The 27,871-nt window shown below is 39.8% G+C and overlaps 2 protein-coding genes across 3 annotated transcripts; one reads left to right on the top strand and one right to left on the bottom strand.

The window, feature by feature from the left end:
* Positions 1-134: 134 nt before the first annotated feature.
* On the bottom strand, positions 135-17,995 carry tmem176 (transmembrane protein 176). Of its 2 annotated transcripts, none has more exons than XM_068726680.1 (7): positions 17,903-17,995; positions 10,859-10,987; positions 9,398-9,508; positions 9,126-9,182; positions 8,579-8,725; positions 4,339-4,455; positions 135-1,578 (listed from the first exon to the last, which is right to left on the bottom strand). In XM_068726680.1, exons 1-7 carry the CDS (start codon positions 17,987-17,989, stop codon positions 1,519-1,521), a joined length of 708 nt encoding a protein of 235 aa, XP_068582781.1. In that variant the 5' UTR covers positions 17,990-17,995; the 3' UTR covers positions 135-1,518. The 2 variants fall into 2 exon arrangements, with proteins under 2 accessions (XP_068582781.1, XP_068582782.1); XM_068726681.1 differs by lacking the exon at positions 17,903-17,995 and adding an exon at positions 13,885-14,082.
* si:dkey-9i23.16 (uncharacterized protein LOC571915 homolog) lies at positions 14,126-26,882 on the top strand. The gene is made up of 6 exons (XM_068726682.1): positions 14,126-14,271; positions 18,405-18,489; positions 18,596-18,706; positions 24,220-24,276; positions 24,701-24,868; positions 25,242-26,882. Exons 2-6 carry the CDS (start codon positions 18,409-18,411, stop codon positions 25,347-25,349), a joined length of 525 nt encoding a protein of 174 aa, XP_068582783.1. The 5' UTR covers positions 14,126-14,271; positions 18,405-18,408; the 3' UTR covers positions 25,350-26,882.
* Positions 26,883-27,871: the final 989 nt, after the last annotated feature.

The following is a 27,871-nucleotide window of genomic DNA, read 5'->3' as shown; positions in this document are numbered from 1 at the left end:
ATGTTTGTTCTGCTGCTTTCCTGCTATCGGAGTGTGCATTTGAAACCCTGGTTATCCCAACAGCTGTTTAATAAATACTTTTTCAGTCTCACACACACACACACACACGTGTTTGAAAAATGTCTCTCGGTGGACTACAGGTTTAATTCATATATATGTACATAACATTTTATTTGCATAAACAAAACAAAAATTAACAAAAAAATATAAAAGAGTTAGTACAAAATTAAGGAACTTTATAACACTGTAAATTGTCTAGAAAAACAACCTGAACAAATTCCAGAAGCTCAAAACCCTGGAATAAAAAAGCACTGGAAAAGTAAGAAAGTGAACCTAGGAATTGCTTTTTTGTTTGTTTCTCAAATGACTGGTGCTATTTTATATGTACTTTGGCTATTTATTGAGCTCACTGACTTGATGGTGAACACTGTATTCCCCCCAAAGCAGCAGGTTTCCTACAGACTACATCTATATGAGGTTTTCCTCCAGAGTGTCATTTACCCTCAAAAGGTGTGTTGCAGTGAAGCATCCCCTAAGTATTAGTCCGCCACTATGGGCTTCACTGTGGGAGTGGTACTTTGATTACACACAAAATGTTAATTATGTTGGTCTAAAAATTTTTATCTCAGCAGACCATAAAACCTTCCACTTTTTTAGTCTCCAGTCTGCCCTCTGGCCCTGATCTCATGTGAGTTACACAACAGTCTTGACCAGTGAAACAACCTGGTAGGTTGACCCTGGAAAGGTTAAACACACCTGAATCTGACCTGTTCAAATTCAGGTGTTTTTAACCTAAAATCACTTCAGTGACCTTGATTACACACATGTTGATGCAGCGTTTAATGTACATTTCACATGGTGACAGTGGTGTTCCATAAGAAAGGAGAATAGATATGCAATCAGTAATATTGTGTAAATGACAGAATGTTCCTGATCCCGCTCTGTCTTCATCTGCGCCCTACAGCCACAAAAATGTCCTCTACTTCCTGCACACATGGTTGCGCTTTGCATCCTGTACCACCCAGAAAGTTTGCTACCATTATCAGGATATATTTTCACATTTAATGGCCGTACTAATGTCTTATGATAGTTTTATCACAGGAGAAAAACAATCTCTCTGTCAATTCACGTGTCAGAATTTCTTTTTCCATCTTTTCTCTGTCCCCTGTAATACATTTGTAAATGTGTCATATTTGAACCATTATGCCAGTGTTTAAGAGGTATTATTTCTTCATTACAATACATTTTACTACAACTCTGTTGTTCATTGAAGTTTTGAATTATTTGGCTTAAGTGTACAAATAATATAATAATCGTCTCTCGACAGACATTCATAAGGACACTAACAAAGCAAATGCTCCTCAGTTGGTGGCATTTCAGGTAGAGCTGTGGATAAACCATAGATACAAGCAGATAGACAAAATCAATACACATACAACAGGTGATCAGTCACCTTTGTGAAAAAGGTCTTGATGGGAAGTGATCCATCACCTCAAAGACTAGTGGTCCAATGATTGATCAGTTCAGGTCGGAGGGTGAGAATGATGTGGGGGATGATGGAGCAGCGTGAGTGAGAGACTGTAAAACACAGAAGGAGAGAGTCAGCATTCATGTTAGCGCTCCCTCTCTTCTCCGCATAGCAGAAAGCAGCCATGTCCACTCACGTGGTACTGAAATCTTTAAATGTGGACTTTGGACTAGGTGGTCTCTGAACCTGCACACATCTCCAGTAGCTGAGTAGGTTGTATTATAAGGCAAGGCTAATATTGGTGGAAACTTTATTCATTTTCAATGGGTGAAAAGAAAGAAGTAACTGGAACAGACGTCCAAATTATATTACGCATCAGCTAAACAGTTCTAATGTGTCCTAACCTTTTTCTGCAATCATTAGCATGGTCTGTTAACTAGCTTGTTACCTACAGTAGCACATCATTACCTAAACTAGAACATTTTGCAAGAAATTTTGACAATGTGGCTGCTACGGCCCAAAGACGTTGCAATTATATACATACACGCCAATATTACCAGTAGTATCATTGAGGTTCAATTGAGATATCGCTTCTCTCTTTTCTGCATTTTAGATTCATATTCTTGGATTGAATCTTGTATTCGTGATGGACAGTCCACAAATGACTTTCTGTATATGAGATATACATCTTTGTTTGAGAAGCCTTTGAAAATTATGGGAGCTGACGCTCCAGGGTGGGACTGGGTGGGTGAGAGAGAGGGAGACAGAATCATAATGTTTGACACACACTCACACACACACACACACACACAGAGAGGTTATTAAATGACAGGCTTCATCACAAGCATTCCAGTTACAATTCACTCTGTGGGGCTTTTATTTTGGAAGGGTGGGGCTGGGTGGGGGAGAGGAGACAGAATCATAATGTTTGAGATACATATCTTTGTTTAAGATATATATCTTTGTAAATGACATTTCTGCATTTGTGATGGAAAGACTTGAACTTACTATCAGCATTAACAATAAACAAAAAATGTTAAAAAATATAGATTGGAGAAAATATTCAAATGTAACACTGAGCTTTGGTTCTGCTGAATGTGGATCAGTCTGAGCTTGTACTGGCCAGTGATCCAGCATCTCCTCTGCTGATAAACTTAAGTGTAGAACCTGTAAATTATAAATAGCAATACTCTTTTTAATTTGATCAGCTGCATCCGGCCTATTTAAACTTGCTCCCCCAGATTGCCTTTTATACATTATACTATTTGTATATGGCTTGGCTGAATGAACTTGATGGTTATATTTTACTGAGAATTGTCAATCCATTGGTTTCCATCTTGAGTTGTAACTATACCTGGACTGAGAGATGAGATAATCATTGTCTTGTTTTAAAATTATGTAAGCCAATAAGGAGGGCCATCCCGCCCATACATTTTCTGGACTGATCCCTACAGAGACTGCTGCTAGAGTTTCATTTTGTGCATGCACATTCACGCCGTTTATCAAATGTAATGAATAGTATTTCACTCTCACTTTTGTCCAACACAAAGTCACAGAGCAGCCCTGGAAGTGACGGCATGTAAGGATGCCCCTCGATACCCGGTTCAAAACGCAAACCGATAACACAGTAGTAACTACCCAGAGTATCGATAAGGTCTGGAGTTAACGGTTCTCCTATCGGTACTTTAGAAGTTACAGAGTGAGATCTCTGCAGAAAAAAGCAGTGTTGCAAACCTCCTCTCTCTGTTTCTGTGTCTGTCTGCGGAGTCATGCTTTACTCTAACACACACACACCGACTCCGAATCAGTACAGCGTGAGAGAATCATGGCAGAGAGAAGAAAAAGATCCAAAGTAGGGCTACATTTTACTCCAGTAGATGCTGATAACTTTCGTTGTATCAAATGCAATAAAACCCTCACAAGTAAGTGAGTAGGGAGTAAACATTGACACGGGGCCCTGCATCGTTTATGGGGTCCTACACAACTTGTGTAGTGAGTATATTGGGCCGTCTGGTCTGTGTCAAGCTCTCTCGTAGGATATTGCAGGTGCTCTGGGGGGCCCTCTGGTTGCCACAGGAATCTAGTTCATTCATGCTCTTGGCCGGCTCTGGCGCCGCTAATGCCCAACACCGCTAATGCCCAACACTGCTAATGATGTTGGATTTAGCGGCTTGGCACGAGTGGTTCAAGTCCTGACAGGCATTTTTCTGTTAAACTAAGTAGCTCCATTTCCTCGTCTACAATGCTTTCTTTTGGTATACCTCAAGGTTTAAGGGTGGGACTATTGTTTTGTCACTTTGTGTGCTTCCCCTTGGTCACATAATTAGTAGAGACAACAAATTGTTTCACTTTAATGCAAATGATACACAATTATATCTTCCAGTCAACCATGCTGATTCTTTGGTTAGCCAACAGACCGCTTGTTGATATTAATTGTGGAATGCCTTGTACTTCCTGCCAACTATACCAAAGCCTTCTGCCAGAATTTATTAAAGTTATTTTTATTCAGATCTGAATTTTGAAAACCAAGTACAAGGGGTTATCCAGTCCTGTGTTTTATCAGTTTAGAAGCCTCTCTAAAATGTCACTGACCTGGAGAGAGTTATTCGTGGCTCATTCTATGCTCTTTAATCTGCAACCCGTTAAAAAAAAGCACTAAATCATTTGTCAACAATACAGATGTTCTGCTTTTAAGTAGAACCATAAGAAGAAACACATTTTAGCACCACAATACAGGTCAAAGTAATAATCTCATATACTGTATCTATCTATAGGGGAGTCACACAAAAAGCCCCCCCCCCGGCTGTGATTTGGATGTTCTTTGAGTAGATCAATCAAGTCTTGATTAAGAGAAAGTGTTGGAGTCTTACAGCGTACGGCCCAAAGCTGCGTCTCTGCTTGAAGAGAAGGAAGCAGACAATAGCAGAGATGGCTGTCTGGGCCAGGGTGAAGAGAAGGAGGGACGACTTCAGTCCTCTGCTCAGCGTCTGGTACAAAGGACACACAGCACTCCCATTCATTTTTGTCACAGCAACACAAAACACAGCACGTTCATTAGGAACAACAGCAGGGTGTCAGAGAGGATTATTATTGATTTCAAATTTCACATTTTTGCCAACTCATCAATTGTCTGTCACAGTACAGATAATTGTATTACACTCATAGATAAAGCTATCCTGGCACCCCATACAGCACACAGTGTGGCTCAGACTGTGTTTGACATTTGCTCTATCAGAGCTGTTTTTTTCACTGCAAGAGAGTAAATTATCAACACTTAACACATGCACGTTAACTTGTAATAGCTCAATGCTGTGTTAATGGCCATTGGAATTTAACTCAATCAGAGTTAATACGTGATCACAGAAGACAGAATTATCATTACTACTGCCAATAATATTTACACTCTACCTGTGGTGTTAAGTTTAAAAACCCTGTACAGTATATACAAGTGTTTTTTTACTCTGTTGAGAGTTACATTTAAATAAAGTTTTAACACTAGTGCAAGAGTCAATTTAACACCATTTTGGAGTGGTACCAAGTATACTCGGAAACCGTATTAAATTGAACAGCCTGGATTGACTGTTTTCCCAGCAGAAGAATCTTATATAGGAACCATATATGGGAACCATATATTCACTTCTTTGCCACTTTGGAATGACACGCGATTTTACCGAAAGCTGGAGACCTTGAATTAGTCACAAAACTCCTGTTGTAGAAAATTCTATGTTAATCGGGAGAAAAGAGTTTCGTTCACAAATCAATAAAAGGTCTTTGAGAGTCAACGTTGTCTTTGTTGGTTTTATTCGCTTGCAAGAGAGACGAGAGTTCAACAGATACGTATTCAGTAGTCTGTGGAAGAAGCTTCAACGTACTTTGAGAATACGCTGTGTTATATACACTTCAGGAGCCAACATCCTAACTGTCGTACAAAGTTTCACAACAGTCATGGTTTAACAGTTGAGAATCGGTTTGTACTGGTTCTTAATCTATTACAGACAGACACAGGGTAAGTCAAGAAGGAGAAAGCGGGCATTTCCTTTCACTTTGAAAGGCTGTGCACACTTTGAATGTGTGGAAGCTGCGTTTCTTCAATGGAAAATAGGAACCGAGACCGCACTCGTGCCTCCGTGACCTTCCGCTGTGCTGATACATCATGAGTCTTTTTAGGACATGAATACATACACATACATTTTACCATTACACTCCACATGTAAATATAATCTGATACGTGCACACACATTTAACAGTCTCTAAATAAATACACAATAATGTCAATAATATTTTTCGTGAAGTGTTTCGAAGGCGAACATGAACAGATCTGTGACGTTGAAGTTAAAAATCTGAATGTAAAATATCGATATTTATTCAGATTGTGATGCGTGCATTTGTAAAACTGTTTCACACATCTTCAAATTGCTTGGTATTTGTGTGAAGACTGTGTTAAGAGATCGTAGAAAGATATGAAAGCATAAAAGTAAAATCATCACAAAGATATATTTTGTTCACTTTTTATTGTCACAAAGATATATTTTGTTCACTTTTTATAATTGTCACAAAGATATATTTTGTTCACTTTTTATAATTGTCACAAAGATATATTTTGTTCACTTTTTATAACTGTCACAATATATAAACTGTTTTATTTCATAATAGATGTGATTTAACATAAACTGTTTTATTTCATATTAGATGTGATTTAACATAAACTGTTTTTATTTCATGATAGAAGTAAAAGAAACATTTAGCCTGCCTAGACACTTTAAAGTAACAAGGTCACTTGAGCCTCTTGTAGTGCTTTGGTTCAATCTGAACCAAACTAGTTACAACCAGTTGTATTCTGTAGCTGACTCTGCTCCAAGATGTTTCCTGTATTGTGACGCATGTGATTAGAGGAGGTACTAACTTCAGGATAGCATAAAAGAGGCGGGAAAACTTTGAGAAAATACGCTCTTTTTCCCCCATCGCTAGAGACGGGAAACTTTTCTTCACAAGAAGTTAGAGACCCCGGTTTAAAGGGATACATTTCGCATTTATTTTTTAGGACCACAGTGACTGTTTCATTGCATTGAAATTGTTGTATGTGATTTTTGTGGGAATAACTTTAATAAAACTACAGCCTTACCATTTGTAAGTAACTGGACCTAAACTAGAGACTGGTTTCTTAGAACAATTTGACCCTCTTCCCTGTCCCTCATCCGTGTGGTACAGAGGTGACGACCGACTCTACCAGAGGATCTTAAGGTAAGTTCCCTGGGTGAAGACTTGGCAGAATTTGTCATAAATGGTGAGAATGTTCAAAATAGGCGATAGTAAAGTACAGACGTTCTACATAACTATCCATACGGGGTGCTAGGGTTGCAGCCTAACGAGAACGCCTAGGGCGTAGCCGTACAAGATTCTCGTGAAGACAATTAATCCGAAATCCTAACAATTCAGCTACGGGGTGAGATAAAAGGCCGGAGGTATTGTCTTGACACCTCCAGGAGGAACGTATATCCTCGCAGGTGGGACAGCCAATGGAGTTACCACCGTGTTAGGTGCGCCCGGGGCGGGGTCCGTTCATGCTTCAACTGGAACATGAATGTGCTATGCACAAGTCGTTGTACACATTTGTAAATCTTATTTTTTGGTTTGTAGATCATGTAATACACATTTGTGACGATTTTTTTTACTAATTCCACTCCATAGTACTCGGCCAGAGAGAGAATCAGCAGACCCAAGCACTGACTGGTAAACAGGGTCCATATTATTATGAACTACTTCTAGCTAATTAACTAGATCCATCTAAATTTTGGTCAGCATGATAGCAAGGCCTTTATGTTGCTAAATAGCTACCATTTTGAGTTTTTCTGAAACAGCGTTGACATGGCAAGGTAAACAATCTGTTTCCTCATAAAACAGAATAATGTCTATCACATACTCATATTTCCAGTAGAGGGCCGTGCTTCCTTGCTAATGGATATAAAGCCTCTGTCAGGCGGCTGCTCAGACGTTGGCCAGTTTGCACAGTGTACTTCCAGCTCGTTTGAGGTATTGTTGTGCACGTCACACTGAAAGAGGAACCTGTTCATATTAAAATCTGCACAATTTCTTTCACTAACGACTGGTGATTTCTGATATTATAATTGAACTGTTGCTGCGAGGTAGCTTTGTCTCTTTCTCTTCCTTTCATTTTTCCAGTCTGGTTGAACCATTATATAGTGTTTTGTTTACCATGTTCAAAATAATACTTTTTTCAAACTCTTCAACCCAATGTGACAAACATCATCCGATTTACATGAAATTTACATTGTGTGTACTGCACTTGATATAGAACATAATGGATGTAAGCGTATTCTAATGCCGTGTGGTGAAAAAAAGTAAGACAAAATATGCAACACATCACCTCGCTGTGTCCGATGCCTCAAGCGGTGTCCTACGACATGCAGCTCTCATTATAATCATATTATTATGTTATATACTATACCATACTAAACTATATCACATTTGATATTCTGTTATATTGCTGCACTATACTTTATTATGTCATGCTGTATTATATATTATTATCATCATTATTACTACTATTTCATTATACTGTATTTTATACGTCATGCTGTACTATACAAGTCATTATACAACAAGGTTGCGAAATGAAATAGTAATAATATACTGTACTTTATCGTACTTTACCATGTTTTGCTGTACTGTTTTACTACATCATATACTTGCATATTTCAATTTGATAAATCGAGACAACCAACACTAAGTATCATTGCTACATATTATTGTGGTGTATATGGTTTAATAATATCATGTCGCTTAATCGTGTAACTTGTCACTTTAACTTGTCACTACTTTGTAAAGTGTCTTTTATTACGCTTGTTCGTTTTTGTATAGCTTCTACTCTTATACTAGTTGTACTATTCTTATTTTATTTGATAAACTAGTTGTTACTTCTATATTTATTGTACTTATTCTGTCTTTGTGCTGCTTACACCTGATTTTCCCCTCTGGGGATCAATAAAGGCTAATCGTATCTTAAGATACACTTTACATTGAAGTATTTCAAGTCTTAAGGTATGTTGTTGGCATGGAAGCATGGTAATATGAAATGAAGCAGGTACCAACCGTGGCGTAATGTTCCTCGTTACAGGCGCCACGTGACGTCTTCACGCAGGGCAACTCCGGATTCCTGTTGATGTCCACAGAGTAGATGATCACAGCCACCACTGACAGCACGGTGGACACTCCGCTCGCAATCAAACACACCCGCAGCTGAAAAACAGCCACAACATTTCAGTGGCAGTAAAGAACATGGTATAAGTTATATGAGCAGCTGCGGTAGTACAAGTATTGTAGCAGCGACACAGCTGAGAATTATTTTTTTTGGGGGGGCGGGGGAGGGGTAACAGAATTTTGGATGTGTTGAACAAACGCAGGTTGTTGTTCTTTGACTCCAGACTCAGTGAGGAGGCCAGATGGCCTCTAGTGTATCTGATCAGTAAATGAGACTGGACTCATTTCGCCAGCTCTGCTTATAGGTGATACATGCTTGTTTGAACACAAAGAGGAGTGTAATAAATAAGCGTGACTCAATAAAAGACAGTGTGTTTGTATTCAACCACGCATTGCGCACACCATCTACTGTATGTGTGTGTGTTGTCTATAGACTCACGATCTTCATGGTGCAGTGTTTGTCCAAGACGATAGCCACCGTTCCCGCTGTGATGAACTAAGAGCACACACACACACACACACCCAGGAGACATGGAAGTCAGCACAGACGAACATTACGTCACAATATTAAGGTCCCTGTGCTTTTTCTAGGTCGTGTTATGGGTTTTATTTTATTTTAAAAACACATGATCTAAATCTGTAATCTAAATAAAATGAGATGAAAAAACAGAACACACACACACACACACACACACACACACACAGACTCACCGTTAAGCCGCTCCACCAAGGAACTCCAAGGTTGACCACTTCAGTTAGGACAGTGAAGTGCAGAGGAATGGAGTAGGACATGACCATCAGCCCCAGCATCACCTGACTCACCTGGCACACACACACACACACACACACACACACAAACTTAGTGACACCAGTGATCCAGGATCCAGTTGGCTAACTATTTAGCGTGACTGTTTCATAGGATAAGCCATGGCTTGCCAAAACACGGCAAAGGAGCGGTGGAGAAGGTGAGTGAGGAAAGCCTCGGTTATACTCTCTGCAAGGAAAGTCGCACGGACATGAGCTGAAATCGAGACATAGAAACATTTGGATCTTTATTACTCCCGTGAGGAGAACCAACATTCTCAAAGCTCCTTAATTTTCTCCACCCATCCAAATAGAAGATAAGTTAGAGGTCCACGAAAAAATCAAGCTCATAGCACTATTTATACTTGACCCATATGTGAGTGGCCAGACAACGGCTCTTCGCTGGGGTTCCATGTGGTGGTGACAGGTGTTGCCTGTCCGTGCACATCCAAACATTTACAACTGTGTGGATGGGCAGGGAGAAAATTTTAAACTTTTAGGATCTTTCAGACGTCTGTTTGCTGCGAGGAGAAACCCGAAAAAGATCCAAACCTTTCCTTGTCACAATCACGCATCAGCTCATGTCCTTTGTAGACAGAATAAGAGTGACTCATGACGCTGATAAGTCACCTGACAAAATGTCAACATTTACTTTTTAGTTTGGCATGGACCAAGAACAGCGGTCTTCCGGACAAAAAGTCTAAGTTTGTCTGAGTGGTTACCTGTTTTGTTTATCGCGTGCACATGCACAAGGACACACATGCAGTGCACACATAAATCATGTTTCACACTATTCCACTGATCTACAGGTGGCTGTAACACACCAAGACGTGCTACAATGTGCCAATGAAGATAGGGAAGAAGAAGACGACAAGCCAGTAAATATAGGTGTAAACAATGCAGGATTGAAAATACTTTTTGAAAAAAATCACTTGGCAAATGTTAAAGCTCAAGGATACACACATGTTTTGCTAAATAAAACCTTTCTGGCGTACTGTTGAATGAGCTAGGCTAGCAGTTTGCCCCTGCCTCCAGTCTTTGTGCTAAGCTAGGCTAAACACATCCTGGACCTCTCTCTACAGCGGGTAGAGATGAAACACTGATCTTGATGCTCTTATCACGTCTCCACGACAGCTAACAAGTGTATCACAAGTGTATTCAAGAATGTTGGACTTTTCTTTTATACCAGCAAATCTTGGTCTATACTTAAAACTTCCACTCATCACTCTACAGCTCTGTGTGGTTTTTGTGAGCCAACGTACCTGCACTCACACACACACACACACACACACACACACAGAGAGAGAGAGACAGAGAGAGAGAGAGAGAGAGAGAGAGAGAGAGAGAGAGAGAGAGATCTGCACTCACCCCCAGACATTTGGGTTCTCCTCTCTGGATGGCAGTGCGCAGAGCTTGCTGTCTGTCAATCAGCTTGACAACATTTGTATCCTCCAACACCTGCACCGTCAGATCCCTGGAGACTGCTACCGACATCACCTGCGGAGGACAGCAGAGCCCACTTCTTTACAATCTGATCTGATCATCTTATAGATCAGGTTGCACAAAAAAACAACAGAGCTGAACGTTGTATTGCAAAAACAACAACAAATTAAGTGAAATACAATGCATTGTTATAGGCATTCTTTCTTTTTATGTCATTATTCAATGAAAATATTTCACAATAACACAACAGTTATTTAGCATGTTGTCAATAACTGAATTGTTTTTCCTTGTGACATGGATTTTACCGTATCACTTACTGCTGATGGGATTGTAATTATGAAGTAGTAACAACAATTACTTAAATGTTCAAAAAATATTTGAGAGACAGCGAGATCCTCTTTGTGGCACTGGCACCTCTGCGGCAACTCAGCGGCAAGCGTCAGTCAGATGTCACAACAGCGGCACTCGTTCGGCACCCGTCATGAAGCTGCCGGACTGAGTGGGCGGAGCCACATTTCCTGAGAACACCCATTGTTGTTACGACAGGTCAGCTGCCGTAAATCAGTTTTATGATTTTAGTTGAGTCACCTGAGCCACCCGTTCTCTGTATACGTCCGTAACCACGTTGTTTTGTTTCTCATTCATTTTATTTAAGTATGATTTTGCTGGTTTTGCAACAAAAGGGAACATAATACTTTTTTTTAATATTCTAGAGTCAAACTTTCTATATTTCAATGGCAACAAAGCTGAAGTAATTGTATTTGGACCACAGTATTTGACCAACATTATATCTTCTCATATTGGCCTTTAACCTCTTCTGTTTCACCAGTCAATTCAGGATTCAAGTGTGACAATTAAATCAATGACGTAGGTAAATTAGGCTTAGTGTTTGAAAAGAATGAACCAAACGTCTCTTTATTTTTCAATTGTCATTATTTATTGCTTCATGAACTACACATGCTCACTCTTCTATTACATAAAAATAACAAGTAAATACATGATGTATACAACTAGGTTGCAAATTAACCATCAACATCAAATAACAGATGAAATAACCTGCATTAAATACATCTGTATCAATAACCTAGACAATTAAGAAAGACAGGTAAATATAACAAATCTATGGTTTAAATACACTTATACTGCCATCTAGTGGTAGAGATGGTAAACACTTTTAATCTGCGTCTTCTTTTACAGCTCTGCGTTCACTCAAGCAACAGCACAAAACGGTGAAAGAATAAATAGCAGTCGCTCTTCAAAAGAAAAAACAAATAAACGATAAAACAGAATATCAAAACGTACACGGTCCATGGGGGCACACTCCTCTGACTACTAGCGACAATCATCTGACGCCTAGTGGCACTCCTCTGGCGCCTAGCGGCACTCCTCTGACGTCTAGCGGCACTCCTCCGACTATTAGCGGCGTCTGGCGGCACTCCTCTGACTACTAGCGGCACTCCTCTGACTAGTAGTGGCAATCGTCTGACGCCTAGTGGCACTCCTGTGACAACTGTTGTCACTGGCAGCTTGTGGCACCTACATATAAGCAGAGGAAGAGTGAAGCTATTTTCAGACTTGTATTCTGTATATATATATAATATAATTTACATTATATATATATATATATATATATATATATATATATATATATATATATATATATATATATATATACTTTTAAATGATAATAAAACGGATGCTTTATTTTCATTACTTTATCCAATTGTGGTAAATGAAATAATTAGTAAATTTATAAAGATTTAGGAAAGAGTGTATTATGTTCCCTTTTGTTGCAAAACCAGCAAAATCATACTTAAATAAAATGAATGAGAAACAAAACAACGTGGTTACGGACGTATACAGAGAACGGGTGGCTCAGGTGACTCAACTAAAATCATAAAACTGATTTACGGCAGCTGACCTGTCGTAACAACAATGGGTGTTCTCAGGAAATGTGGCTCCGCCCACTCAGTCCGGCAGCTTCATGACGGGTGCCGAACGAGTGCCGCTGTTGTGACATCTGACTGACGCTTGCCGCTGAGTTGCCGCTGAGTTGCCGCTCAGGTGCCACAAGGTGCCGCAAGGTGCCGCAAGGTGCCACAGACTAGTCACTGAGGTGCCACAGTCCTGACGCCTGACTGACGCTTGCCACAGACTAGCCACTGAGGTGCCAGTGCCACAAAGAGGATCTCGGCCTTACTGAAATATTTAAACTTATCTTGATGACCAATAGGTTTCAGTGTAGAGTGTATGGTAGTGAGTGTGACGAACAATATGTTTGAACAAAGGTTAGGTTAGGTTTAGGTCAAATCTCCTTACAAAAATATAACTGTTTTTCTTGAACTTTCTGGTGGAAAATGTTAACAATGGAATATAATTTTTGAGCCCATAAAGCAACATCCATGTCTTCTACACATCAAGGCTATTCATCGGTGTGGTCCGTTAAGACGGGTTCACATTTTCAGGCACCCTTCAGACTTCTGACAGCTCTATTTTTAAACAGTTTTGTAACATGGCACATGCTATATGCATCACTAGATTCGCGTTGTGTCGCTGCTTTTTGACTGCCTCTCATTAAAGCAAAGGGGTCTTTTCATGATTACAGAAATCATCTCCTTTTTCGATTGCTGCTTTTAATAGGTGGTGTGCGTAACACCACTGAGGGTTTACACACACAAGACTTCGCACACATTGAGGAGAGAGTATTGCGTAATCTTGACAGCTCATATGACTTGGGCTGTTGAAGCCCATGGTGTTTTTGGGAAACAGTATTGTGCGCCTATGCTCTAACACATTTTATCGACGGACCATCTCCTTAATCAGAAATTAATTCTACATATTAAATTAGACTTTACGCATCGTGTAAACACCAGTGCCCTCTCACTTTAACGGGGACAAAACGCATTTAGGTCTATCTAGTTATTAGAATGCACAAAATGTCTCATTCCTACCTTTTTTTTCTCTCTGGATAAATTAAGAAGTCTGTCCTCCTTTCTTTCTTCCGACCACTCCCTGTCTTCTCCTCTGTGCAAGCGGGTAAGTACGTTTACGTTTACGTACGGGATACGTTTATAAAACGGACAAGAGACAGACAGAGAGGGAGAGAGAGAGAGAGAGAGAGAGAGAGAGAGAGAGAGAGAGAGAGAGAGAGAGAGAGAGAGAGAGAGAGAGTAGTGTTCTCCGTCCTTGGATGAGAATTCAGCGGAGCTCCTCCTCCGCTTCGTCATTTTGTTGTCGTGAGTCTTCTCCGTTAAAAGTCCATCAGAAGAACTGTTTTTCTCGGTGGGACATAGAAAGACTTCACAAGCAAACCTGCACTTGTAAGACATTTAGTTGAGGTAAGTAACCTTCTGGGGTCACACACGGCAGGAAAAAAAAGTCCGTATGTAAATCGGGGTGGGGCGGGGGTTGTTTGGGGGTGCATGTTTAAGTGACATTGGTTCATTTCTTGAACCGCAGTGTCGCATTTGTTTGTTAAGTGCGTAGAGTGTCTTTTGCAAGTTATTTTGTGGTACACTGACATAGCATGGTAATACAATTCAACCCTTTTCAGATCTAAACATCATTATAAATCTGAAGCTGTGTGGGGCTATTGGTGTTTTTCCCCCGTGGACCAGATTGTAGGGCAGGTTCACCGGTGTTTGATCCTCCAGCAGTTGCGACATGTTTGCATGAGGTAACTATGTCGTGACAGGTGTATTGCTCAGGACCCAAGGAAGCACAGTGTTGAGTATGACATTGTTTTAATTGGCATTTCCTGAGAAAGCTGCAAGTAGCAACACTACAGGCCAAGCATTCGCCCGTTCTGATCAGCAGTGTTTTCAACTAGCGCTGCAGTTTTAAGTAAATTCGAAGACTATCGTCTCATCGAAGTTATTATTTATTTGCTAAGTCTGTAAGGTACTGCAGAGCAGGTAGCAGGGGTAGGAAGCAAACATGGGGACAGTGGGCAGGTAACACTCAACAAAACTCCATGTAACGACCAACCGACAACCAACAGTGAACAGACAGTACTAGTAATTCACAAGAAGCTAATGACACCAACCACAGGTGGGGAGACAAGAGGGCAGGCTGAAAGTTGATTGGTGGTAGAAACGATGGGAAAAGAGAAAGGCTGATATGCAGAAAAAAGGAGGGAAATTTGCCAAGAAAGGAAGTCAAACATTTTTACTTGTCCAGTGTGTTTAAACCCTTTAGAACCTCTTGCCCTCTCTGTATCCTATTGACCTGTCTGTACCCGTATCCACCCTATGTATATGTACCCTGTCTGTCCTGTCTGTACCTGTAACTACCATTTTTATACCCGTATGAAACCCATTTGTACTTGTTATTACCCTGTCTATATCTATATGCACCATCTAAACCTGTACCTGTTTATACCTTATTTTGTATCTCACAGGCCTAAGGTATGGTGCCTCACAGATGAGTCTGTGACAAACGGGTCATGAGTTATACAAGTTGTCGGGGCTAGATTGTAGGGGGTTGGGTCAACCGTCACTAATGAAAGAGGATCTCTCTGCTGAGTGCAATTATGCCTCTCACAATATACTGCAACAAACGGTTCATGAATTATGAAAGAAAGGGGGAGCAAATGTTTATGGGGCAGGGATAACCCACATCATAAAAAGGTACTCTCTGCTGAGTGCAATGATGCCTCAACATCAACAAAGGACAAACTGTTCTTAAGGTGGCTAAAGTGTGTGGGGCAGGACTGTGGTTCAATATTGGCATGCAGATGTGTTCAGGCCTGGACTCTTAATGAGGCATGAAAGATTTGGGGCAGATTGGACAATGTATATTCAAGTCACACCAACAGGAAGTTGGAAGGGGGATTATACCAACCAAAAAAAATCTGATAAACTTGTTCAAAAGGAGTTCAAAATAGTTTGCATAAAATACCAAAAATGCACAAAAATCTAAATGGCTGACTCCTGGTTGGATGGGGCAAAATAATATATATCCAAAATCATGAGAGCATTGTCAGTACCACATTTTGGACCAAACTAAGGGACATATTAGGGGGCGCTATGGAGCCTGCTGAATTTTCACAGGTTTTGAGGTGTTCGCCAAGTTTTCCAGAATACCAAAGGCATCAAAAATGCATTTGAATGCTAAAAGTGTTAAGGAGGTGAAATGAAAATACACACAAAATCCGAAATGGCTGACTTCTTATCAGGCAAGTAAAAAAATTTAAATTTTGACATTGAAGATGACAACAATGATCCCACCAAATTTAAATTAAAAAAAACTCCACACCTGTTAAGTGCCCAAAATGGTGTATTGTCACATGACCTATGCCATCATTGATCAAGGTATCAATTATTTCTTAGCAATTAAGCGTCACATTAGTCGGAGGACTATGTCCTAACTAAGGCCTTCCACATGTTAGGGGGGCGCTCTGGAGCCTGCAAGACAGACCTCAACTTAATCACTATACATGCTCATAATGTTCACTGTTTTTGATGTTTTCACTGGAACTGGAATTGTTTTCAATGGAACTTTATCCTAACTCTGGTGTGCATTTGGGGGCGCTATAGAGTCCACTGACCACGCCTGAGCCCAATCATTGCAAAACATTGCAATGTTATCAAGTTCTGAAGAGTGTGCCAATTTTTGTAACTTGTCAAGCATTCCTAGCCCCTTGAAAATTTTATTTTCTGTTCAGCCCTGGCACTTAATCGGACCCTTATAACAAACAAACAGACTCAAAAACTTGATAGCCCCAATGGGGCTAGAACCCTATTGATAATAATCCTTTAAATTGCAATGGGGCCTCCGCTGACCAACCGGTGGTCTGTGCTAATGAACCCAGTGACAAATGTGTACATGTTTGTAGACAACTAATTTACTATATGTTCCTCCCACTTCTGGTGGGCCTTGTCAACTCATTTTAGTATTAACCTCCCCTTCCCTCCGTCCTCTTATTATCAGACCACACTTCTTTCTTACCCTCCCTTCCTTCCTCCTCCTCCTTCTCTCCTCTTCCACTCACCACATCTGCTTCTCATCCAACAGCATTCCTGTCTTTCCTAAGAGGATTGCGACATGTGGTTTTGATGAACTAACAGACTCACACTCTCTCTCTGTTCCCTTTTCCCCCCCTTTCACTACCTCATTTTGGTCTCTATTTTGCAAATCCTTCCGACTGTCCAAACAGATAAGCACACATAAAAACACATGAATACACTTGCACAAATACGACACACATGCTTCTGAGTTTCATTGGCTTCCCACTGTCCTTTCCCCTTTTTAGTAGTGTGTCTCATGTGGTCTGTCTTTGTTGCTCTTTGGGTTTGTTCATGTCTTTTCTTCTCTTGTACAGTCTGCTCTCCTCTTTCTCTCTGATTATGGTTTGCAGTTTTAAACATTATTCTCTAACGAAAAGGTTTGCTTTGGAAAGATTTCCTTTCTGCAGTACAACTTATTTTAATGAACCATTTTATTGGATCTATCTATGGTGTAATGATTTAATATTAACTGGCAGTTAACGAAGTATTTAAAGTTATTACTTATTACTAGGTCCCTTCTAAATGCAAGTTTGTTACCCATCTATTTTTGAAGATGGGATCGGGAGAGTTTTGGTCTGAGGATTGAGGGAGTTTTAAAGTCAAGCAGTGGTGTAGGAAGTATTCAGATCCTATATTTAACTGTAAGCACTAATACCACACTGTAAAATTACTCTGTTACAAGTAAAAGTCCTGCAGGGATAGTTCACGTGTTTTGAAGTGGGGTTGTATGTTTTACTACAAAACCTACCTTTGTCGCCACCAATGCTACTACTACCACCACCACCGATACTGCTTCTACTAATAATTTCTATTGGTGGGTTCGACTTACGTTACATGCATGCAGAAAGTGAAGCTTCATGTCAACAACACCTCATGTCGTTCTTTAAAAAAAGAGACTCTACGACACTAACAACATGAAAACAAAGTGAAGTGCTAACAGAGCAATATAATGTCAACTTACCTCCATGCCGCTCATCACAGTAACCTCTACAGTGGAAGTAGATGCCGGGATCCAAGTCGAACCCACCAATAGAAACTCCTGGCTCATTCAGCAGCGTATGCCCCGCTCACTACATCCAAACTCAACTCATAGCTTTACGTTTTGGTTTTGGTTTTGAAACCGTAGCTTTTGGTTTTGAAACCGTAGCTTTTGGTTTTGAAACCATAGCTTTTCGTTTTGAAACCGTAGCTTTTCATTTTGAAAGCAAAGGTTTTTCTTTTGCAACCAAAAATTGTAGTTTCATAAGCAAAATTAACAAATAATTTATTCTCAAAGACACAAATCTACCTTCATAGTGGTAGCAGAATGAAAGTTGACATTATACATGCAATGCAACATTGTATTGTTTATGTATTAATATGGACTGTAATCGAGGGTGGTATGCACTTGATTTGTGGGAAAAACCCTCTTCACTTCAAATCAGTTCCCTTGTTGTATCTGACTAACGTTTCCTGTTTTGCAGTAACATGACCTCTGGGGGTGTGGTGGCAGCAGTTGAACCCAGGTCACATCATCTCTTTGCCTGGTTTGACCATGAAGCCGCTGCGGTGAGATCAGGACACCACTGAAGTCACCTTAACTTGAATTTGAAGTCTAACTTCCTAAAAATTATTATTCGATAATGTGTAATGCCAAAACTCTGTGTCTGTGTAGGTGGTGACCATCCTGTTGGGGCTGTTCCAGGTGCTGTTGTCTGTCCCACTTGCTTACGCTGAGCAAACTCTGCCAAAATTCTTCATTCTGCCACTTGTCTTAGGAATTCTAGTACGTACCTCATGATTCGTATTCTAATTCTTAGTATGACTATCAGTGTGTGGGGACAAATTAACGTAGGGTTTCCATTTTTCCCACTACCAAATAAGCAACAAAATATGGCATGCCTCTAAAACTGTATCATTATAAAAACTTATGTGGAAAAAAATTCTAAATAAATGATAAAGGAACCACAAGTTAAATCTTTAGAGCAAAAAACTAAAACAATTTTGAATGCTTATGTAAATATTTATCCATATTTGTACATACCAAACCGACCGAACAGCACCAGACATTAACAAATATATTTTATTTTTTATTTTTTTGCATTAATTACACTATACAGTATGTACAACTAATGGACATAAAGGCCGCCTATGATTGGATGACAGGTGATCTCACCTGTGGCATGATCAGCACATGATTTATTTTTGCTGTCGTATCATATCAAGGATTTGTAAGAATGCCGCTGCTGATCAAAGTAGAGTAGCAGTCAACACTGGACATGGGAGGTCCCATAAGGAACTAACCCACATCCCGGCTAATAGCATATTATATATGGTAATGGTAAATGGACTTGCATTTGTAAAGCTCCTTTCTAGTCTTCCGATTACTCAAAGTGTTGTACACTATATATCAACATTTTCCCACTCACACACACATTCGTATACTGATGACAAGGTGCCACCTGCACATCAGGATCTAAACTAATGCACATTCACGCACACTCACACATCGATGGCACAACCATCAGGAGCAATTTGGGGTTCATATGTATGTATGTGTATATATATATATATAGATATATATATATATCTATATATATATATATATATATATATATATATATATATATCCTCTTGCAGATTGCACTTGCAGATTAAATCCAATTGTTGACAACATTTCAGACATTAAAACACCACCAGGCAACAATAAGATAACCAAAGACAGCTAAATATATCTCAAATCTGGTTAACAAATGACCCTAATTGATCCATAAGATTAATCAAAGCAACTACAATAAACTTTGATTTTGTGAGGATTTCGGCAGCCCCTGTGGCATTTCTGTCCCAAATGACCGTACAGAAATTGAAAAAAGGGTTCGACATGAAATATATTACAGAAATTGAATTATTCTTGTTAAATGCTTTTAAATCCCAAATAAAATGATTAGAGGCAGATTCCTTTTTTCAATGTATGCAGTTACGAAACAGACTCTTCTGAAATCTGAGTCTTGGTTTTCAGTTCCTTTAATTTTTGTCTGTAAGCCTCATGTCATCAAAATCTTGATCTGGCTAGCACATGCATTTAAATCAGGAAGTGAGTGAAAGAAAGACGTACCGTAAATTCCGGACTATAGAGCGCACCTATATATAGGCCGCACCTGCTAATTTTTAAAAGAAAAAAGAAATTGTACATAAATAAGCCGCACTTGTCTATAAGCCGCAGGTGTCCCCGTTGAAACATGAGATATTAACGCGGCAAGATGTTACTGGAAAGATTTTTTTAAACTTTAAAATGAAATAAATGCCGGTAACATCCACAACTACATACATACCGCAAATGCCTTTTTTTTTTTGCTGCCGTCTCCAGCGTCTCACCATCGATTCATTGATGCCGAGCGTACGTGCAGCAGCTCTATTTCCTTCTTCGACAGCCAGACGGATCGCTTTTAACTTGAAAGCCGCATCATATGCATTTCTTCGTGTCTTTTCCATGTTGAGGGTTCGTGCACGAAGCGCAAAATGGGTGATCTGAAGAATTAAGTGTGAGTGAGTTTGCCGAAACAGTTTCATTGGTCCACTGTGACCTGTTCGGTAATTTCATTGGTCTGATATGACGAGGTTAAATGTGTTGGCGGTGGGAAGCTAGTTAGCCTGTGAAAATCCATCAATTAGCCGCATCGTTGTAAAAGCCGCAGTCTCAAAGCGTGTGAAAAAAAGTAGCGGCTTATATACCGGAATTTACGGTACTTCAGCAGTCTGTCTGGCCACTCAACTTTACACAAACTACTGTTGATTGCCCAGTTGTAGTGTTCAGAAGTTTCTCAAACAGAGGGGAAGAAGGCCATAGAGGAGAAGAAGCAGCCCCCCCCCTTGCACTCTCTCTTCCATTAGCAAGCAGGGCAGGAGTCAGCAGGTCCAAGTCAAAATCAAAAGTATTTAATATTCTTAACAGAAGCTAAAACAATTACAAACTGAATTACACTATTAATAACAAAACAAATATATTAAATTCATGAAAGTGAGGCCCCGTCCGGGCCACGCGACAGACACGTATGTCTACCCCATGGTCAGGATGAGGTCTGCCAATCTCCAGAGAAACACAGTTCTTTGTCTCCCTTTGCGCTAAAGATTTAACTTGTGGTTCCTTTATCATTTATTTAGAATTTGTTTCCACATAACTTTTTATAATGATACAGTTTTAGAGGCATGCCATATTTTGTTGCAAAAACTAAAACAATTTTGAATGCTTATGTAAATATGTATCCATATTTGTACATACCAAACCGACCGAACAGCACCAGACATTAACAAATATATTTTATTTTTTATTTTTTTGCATTAATTACACTATACAGTATGTACAACTAATGGACATAAAGGCCGCCTATGATTGGATGACAGGTGATCTCACCTGTGGCATGATCAGCACATGATTTATTTTTGCTGTCGTATCATATCAAGGATTTGTAAGAGTGCCGCTGCTGATCAAAGTAGAGTAGCAGTCAACACTGGACATGGGAGGTCCCATAAGGAACTAACCCACATCCCGGCTAATATTATATTATATATGGTAATGGTAAATGGACTTGCATTTGTAAAGCTCCTTTCTAGTCTTCCGATTACTCAAAGTGTTGTACACTATATGTCAACATTTTCCCACTCACACACACATTCGTATACTGATGACAAGGTGCCACCTGCACATCAGGATCTAAACTAATGCACATTCACGCACACTCACACATCGATGGCACAACCATCAGGAGCAATTTGGGGTTCATATGTATGTATGTATGTATATATATATATATATATCCTCTTGCAGATTGCACTTGTAGATTAAATCCAATTGTTGACAACATTTCAGACATTAAAACACCACCAGGCAACAATAAGATAACCAAAGACAGCAAAATATATCTCAAATCTGGTTAACAAATGACCCTAATTGATCCATAAGAGCAATCAAAGCAACTACAATAAACTTTGATTTTGTGAGGATTTCGGCAGCCCCTGTGGCATTTCTGTCCCAAATGACCGTACAGAAATTGAAAAAAGGGTTCGACATTAAATATATTACAGAAAGACTTGAATGAATTATTCTTGTTAAATGCTTTTAAATCCCAAATAAAATGATTAGAGGCAGATTCCTTTTTTCAATGTATCCAGTTACGAAACAGACTCTTCTGAAATCTGAGTCTTGGTTTTCAGTTCCTTTAATTTTTGTCTGTAAGCCTCATGTCATCAAAATCTTGATCTGGCTAGCACATGCATTTAAATCAGGAAGTGAGTGAAAGAAAGACGTACCGTAAATTCCGGACTATAGAGCGCACCTATATATAGGCTGCACCTGCTAATTTTTAAAAGAAAAAAGAAATTGTACATAAAATAACAAAACAAATATATTAAATTCATGAAAGTGAGGCCCCGTCCGGGCCACGCGACAGACACGTATGTCTACCCCATGGTCAGGATGAGGTCTGCCAATCTCCAGAGAAACACAGTTCTTTGTCTCCCAAGAGTCTCTGTAAAGTTTCGTATTACACTTTTGTCACCACATCGATCAGTCCAGTGATTGGCTGAAAGCTGATCAGCTCCTCCTTGGCTCTTGTGACCAGTTGATCTGTGGGTCAGACGCATGCACCCCCCTTCTGGAAGACAACCTCTGTACCTCTCTGTCCCAGCTCCAACTGCATGCATTACCTTATATGGTGGTGACCTAAGGCCTCTTCTCTCACAGACACATGATATATTCAGCAAATCCTCTTCTGGTTTAAACTTCAACAAGTATACATTTTGTAACTAGGAATGCTTTTAAACTTTAAATTTCTCACACGGTGCATGTTGGTAATCACAAAACGCTTCGCGGTGCTTACCTGATCAACAAATGCAGCTAATGTTCTGCTACATTCAAGTGACGTTAGCCAAACGTTAGCTAGCTTTGTGTTAGCCACCAATGTAACTTCATATGTAAAACTATCTCTCACTATCAGTGGTTCTGTATAGACACTTATGTGACAGCTACAGTAGCTTGGAAAATGGCAATATATGTGGCACTGAATTGGAGGAATCAGACCCCAAATGAGACAAGAATGTAGAAACACAGGCAATGTATAATGAAATAGACATTACATACCAATGTAGGAGCAAGACTGCCAATTCAAGATTGGTTTTGAATTGAGACTGTTTCATAACCAGTTAAAAACTCCCTATTGTAACTTTAATTGTAAGGGTTACAGCTGTACATCTTGCTGCTCTTCATCACTCAATCCTAAAACTGAACTGAGTGTATTGAATCATTGAAAACAACCACATTCAACTGTCAGCTCACCCCCTTGAATACAGCATGTTACCTCCCGGTTACAAGCTTATTGAACGATCTGAAAAACGTGGTTAATAATGTCCTGTAATAAAAAGGCAATTATCTGGCTCCTTATATGATGAATAGCCTATACACACAATAATCCTGCTGACACAACAGTGTGTTTTGATTATCCAGAGTAAATGGCTAAAGAGTAGATTGCTGAAAATAAAAAAGCACAGAGGAATAATCGATGAAGTGCCTTATCTCTGCGACCCTCATGTCCAATAATGCTCACAGATGCAACACACACACATGCTTTTGCATTATGGCTAGAGGTTTTCAAGAAGGAACCAGCAACAGACTGACCTTACTCTGACGGAATATATAAGACTGCAGGATAGATAAATTAATAATTAGTTAGTTTCACAATTTTTGGGATAAATCTCAGACAACACTCACATGTCCGTATGTAAATTGAAAGGGTCATTGCTATAATCATACCACAACACTGTCACACTCTATCACTGGGAAATATAAACTTGATTTGACTAAATCAGACTGCTGAAGCCTCAGGTTAGCTTCATCTGAAATTTAAAAGTCCCTTTTTACACAGAACAAGGATTTTGTTCTCCATGAGTATGACCAGCAAGAATGATTACAGCCACCAGTAACTTTTTTAATGTGCATGAACATGTGACTGTTGTCTTCCTGTAAAGAAATGTGAAGCTATTCTTCAAAGAGACAAACAAACATAGTCTGTGATCTTGAACAAATTTAATTATTTAAATCTGCAAAGTGATTCATGCTTCCCACCTCTACCTTAAAGCACTAAATCAGTCCATGCATGGAAAGGATGTCAAAATAGATGAAATAATATATTGTAAAAAAAAAAAGAAATCACATGATGAAATACAAGGCTCTCTGCTGCATGTTCTTTACTCTGATGAAAGATGTTTTAGTCTGCTAGTTAAAGTACAATATTGTGTGTATTACAGATTGTGACAGGAGGATCATTCACCATTGCCAATGAAAGGAACTCCAGCAGACTACTGGTACGTTCACATAAAAATCTAAAGATTTATGGGAGATTTTGGGCAAACCACCACCTGATACGTCATAGAACGTTTTCCACCCTGTGTATTCAAATACACTCAGCAAGTCTCTGTTACATTGTATAATCTAAGAATACAAATAATTGTTTGTCTGCCATTTCTATCTTCTAAAACACTCTGTAACCTTTGTATTGAAAAGTACTGTATAAATGGAGTGTATCAATTTATTATTATTATTATATTGTTATATGCTAAGCTAAAATTCACAGTCAGCCAAAGGCATAAATTAACTGACACCCCGAGCCTAAAAAAGACAACAGTAATACTTGGTTTACAGTAAATTCATATGTTCAAATCTGCAGCCATATAGTCAGTGTATGGGTGTAAATGCACAATGATGGAACTTGACTGCCCTCCTCCACAGCTTCGAGGTTGCGCGTGCAGTCACACAGTTGGCCTGCTGGGGGCGCTGCTTGCCTTCTGCCTCTACTGCTACAACCTCAGCGCCGTATCCAACGCAGAAGAGCCGTGTGCTCCTCACGTCCATGACTACAGAATGTCAATTGAAAATTGTCCCATTACACTCCTGGCGGTCAGTTTGCTGTTATCAAACTTTTCTTTTCTTTTTTCTCTGTTCTTTTCTCAGGGTGAAAACAAAGAAGAAGAAGAAAAAAAAACTGATAATAGTAATGACAGATGAGCTGAATGGGGATTGGGTTAGGTGGATGGATAGATGGGCGTGATGCAAGAATGGTGATGATGATAAAGAGAAATCAATGCGTGCATAGCTGCCATAGAAGAGTGGAAAGGAAGGGGCGCGGCACCAACACATTTCTGACATAAGAGATCAGGAAGAGTGGATGGCCCGGTCTCATGAGAAGAGTCAGCGTAGATTAGTGGAGATGACTGCAGTTTAGTCACTTGAGTATGTATAGTTGTATGATGTGTTTCATTGTCTCCTGCAGGCCTATTGCTGGAGTCTGACACTGCTGCTGCTGCTCTATGACATTGGGGCCGTGGTCCTGCACTGCCTCCTGACTGTCTCCGCCCTCAAAGCACTCAAAACAGACTGATACACACACGGGAAACACACATGCTACATGATGAATTACTCCATAACAGCATTAAATTTTCTTTAAAAACCACATAATTCTCCTAACAAAAGTGTCAAACCAGCAGATTTCTGTTTTAGTGGATTTGATGACATTTGATATTGTGTAAAAATAGTGACAGGTAGCAAATTACTTCTCCTCAAAGTCAATGGAAATTGATTATTATTTTTCTGATTAGTTGACAGGTGTCCAATTAAATCATTAAACAGTGCACCTCAGTTCCATCACCAACACCCAAACAAACTTTGAAAAATGGATTATGATATTAACAGAGCCTACCTGTTGACCTGGTTAATGGCCATGGCATAAGTTTGATAAGACACGAAAAATAAGTTATTTTCATAGCCAATGATATTATACAGCCACACAGTCAGCCGATATATTGGACAATATTAGCATTCCCATAGTAACTGAAGATGTGAACCTAACCTGCTCGCTGTCAGGTTTTCTTTAACAAACCCTGAGTCTCTGTGTTTTTCCTGTACCGATGTGAGGGTCCCGGGACAGAGGATGTCCCATGTGTACAGATTGTAAAGCCCCCTGAGGCAAATTTGTGATTTGTGATTTTGGGCTACAGAACATAAATTGAATTGAATTGTGTCCTGCCTCTTACAGAGCCAGAAAATGCTGTTTTATTTCACTATTCATTCATATCTAAGAGCGTCTCGTCACGGATTAATTAGACTCTTTTTTTAAAGATAAATGTGCACAGTCCACATATAGCTAACATGCATTAATATCTCTACCTCCAAAATGGAGGCTCTGCCTATGGTTTACCTGTTGCCATGGTGAATCGTGGAATCTGAGATCCATTGATGATGTCTTTTTTTCATTCACCACATGCAAGGCTAACTCAAACTCTGATCAGCTGATCTGGAACTGAAAAAAGTTTCCCATCTCAGGGTTAGTCAACTCAGAGTTCAGTGTTAGGCTCAGAGTTTGTTAAACCTGCTTTCTGAAACGGCCCTGATCAGTAACAGAAAATGTCAGTAAGGCCAAAGAACTGTAGTTTGAGGTCAGTTTGTCCCAATCAGTATATGCATCACAAAAAGTAAATAAATGAATTCCAAGGAACCCATGTCAAAATGATTACCGTATTTTCCGCACTATAAGGCGCACTTAAAAGCCTTTAATTTTCTCAAAAAACGACAGTGCGCCTTGTAATCCGGAGCGCCTTATATATGGATCAATTGGTTAATTGGTTGATCCATACTGGTTGTACACGGCGCTCTGTCAAAATGTTTCAGTACGACTGGTAAACTACAAAGCCCCACCGCTTGCAGCATTACGGCTACCGTAGTCAGGGGCGCCGCCGAAGTAATAGCGGTAAACACCGCTCGAGAGTTACTATATTGTGAATGCACTAACGTTTGATTTAGTGGTATCAGACTGTTTCCTTTACGTGTTTACTGAATCAGGGAAAAGTTCCCCTCTACGTTTAAGTTACCGTATTGTGAATGAAATCAAAAATCAATAAAGTTTGACTGAATGATTTATCTGACTGTTTTGTTGACATTCCCTTTAGCACAGCTCCATCTAGTGGATGCATAACGCAACCCCAGTCAAACGTTTGACTGTAGTAGCTTCTATTCTATGCGCCTTATAATCCGGTGCGCCCTATATATAAAAACAGTTCTAAAATAGGCCATTCATTGAAGGTGTGCCTTATAATCCGGTGCGCCTTATAGTGCGGAAAATACGGTAGTTTATGTTATGTGAAAAATACCGTCAGAGGTAGAGCGGGTCATTCTCCAATCGGAAGATTGCCAGTTCGATCCGCAGCTGTCTGGGCTGTGTCATCGGTGTGTGAGTGTGTATGAAACATGGTACTCATAGGTTTCTGAAAAGCCAAAGTTAAGCTCAAAGTATGCGGATCCATACGTCACCATCTTGGCAGTGACGACACAGCCTAATCCAAGAATGGATATGGCGTTAATACCGAAGCCACCACTGAGGCAAGAACTCGAAAGCAAGACTCATGACCAGGACATTTCCAAAAAACACAGTAGACACATAGAGATCAGCACCGTTTTTTGTACCAGGCTGTAAACAGGTTTATTTCTGATTGACTCGCTTTTGGAGCCAGCCTCAAGTGGCCATTTGAGGAACCTGTGGCTTTTGCTTTGTAGAACTTAGGTCAATTTCATTTCTCTAGTGTCCAGTGGATAGTCATCCATAAAATATTCAAACAGAGTCTATCAGCAAACTTGCTCTTTATAAATCTGTGCATACTGTTCTAACTCAACAAAAGGTTCTGCTCTCTACCGGAGTCGATGGGTGATACTGCTCAATCACAAGCACATGTTCGGCGAATAAAAATTTGTATAAGCCCACCCCGCTGCTGAGCTATATGTTTCTCCTCAACGAACAGTTATGGTTTACGGCCCGGCCCAACCAGCAGAGTGTGGTTGGGACAACAATCCTTAGGAAAAACAGTGATGATCTCCTGTGATAAGCTTCGGGCCTGCAGGTATTCGTGACGG

This window comes from Cebidichthys violaceus, unplaced genomic scaffold (assembly GCF_023349555.1).
Source record: "Cebidichthys violaceus isolate CVI_PGR_0920_01 unplaced genomic scaffold, fCebVio1.0.p SCAF_4, whole genome shotgun sequence".
Classification (NCBI taxonomy): domain Eukaryota; kingdom Metazoa; phylum Chordata; class Actinopteri; order Perciformes; family Stichaeidae; genus Cebidichthys; species Cebidichthys violaceus.
Note: the sequence above shows the minus strand (reverse complement) of the source record. Positions and strands in the feature narration are given on the sequence as shown.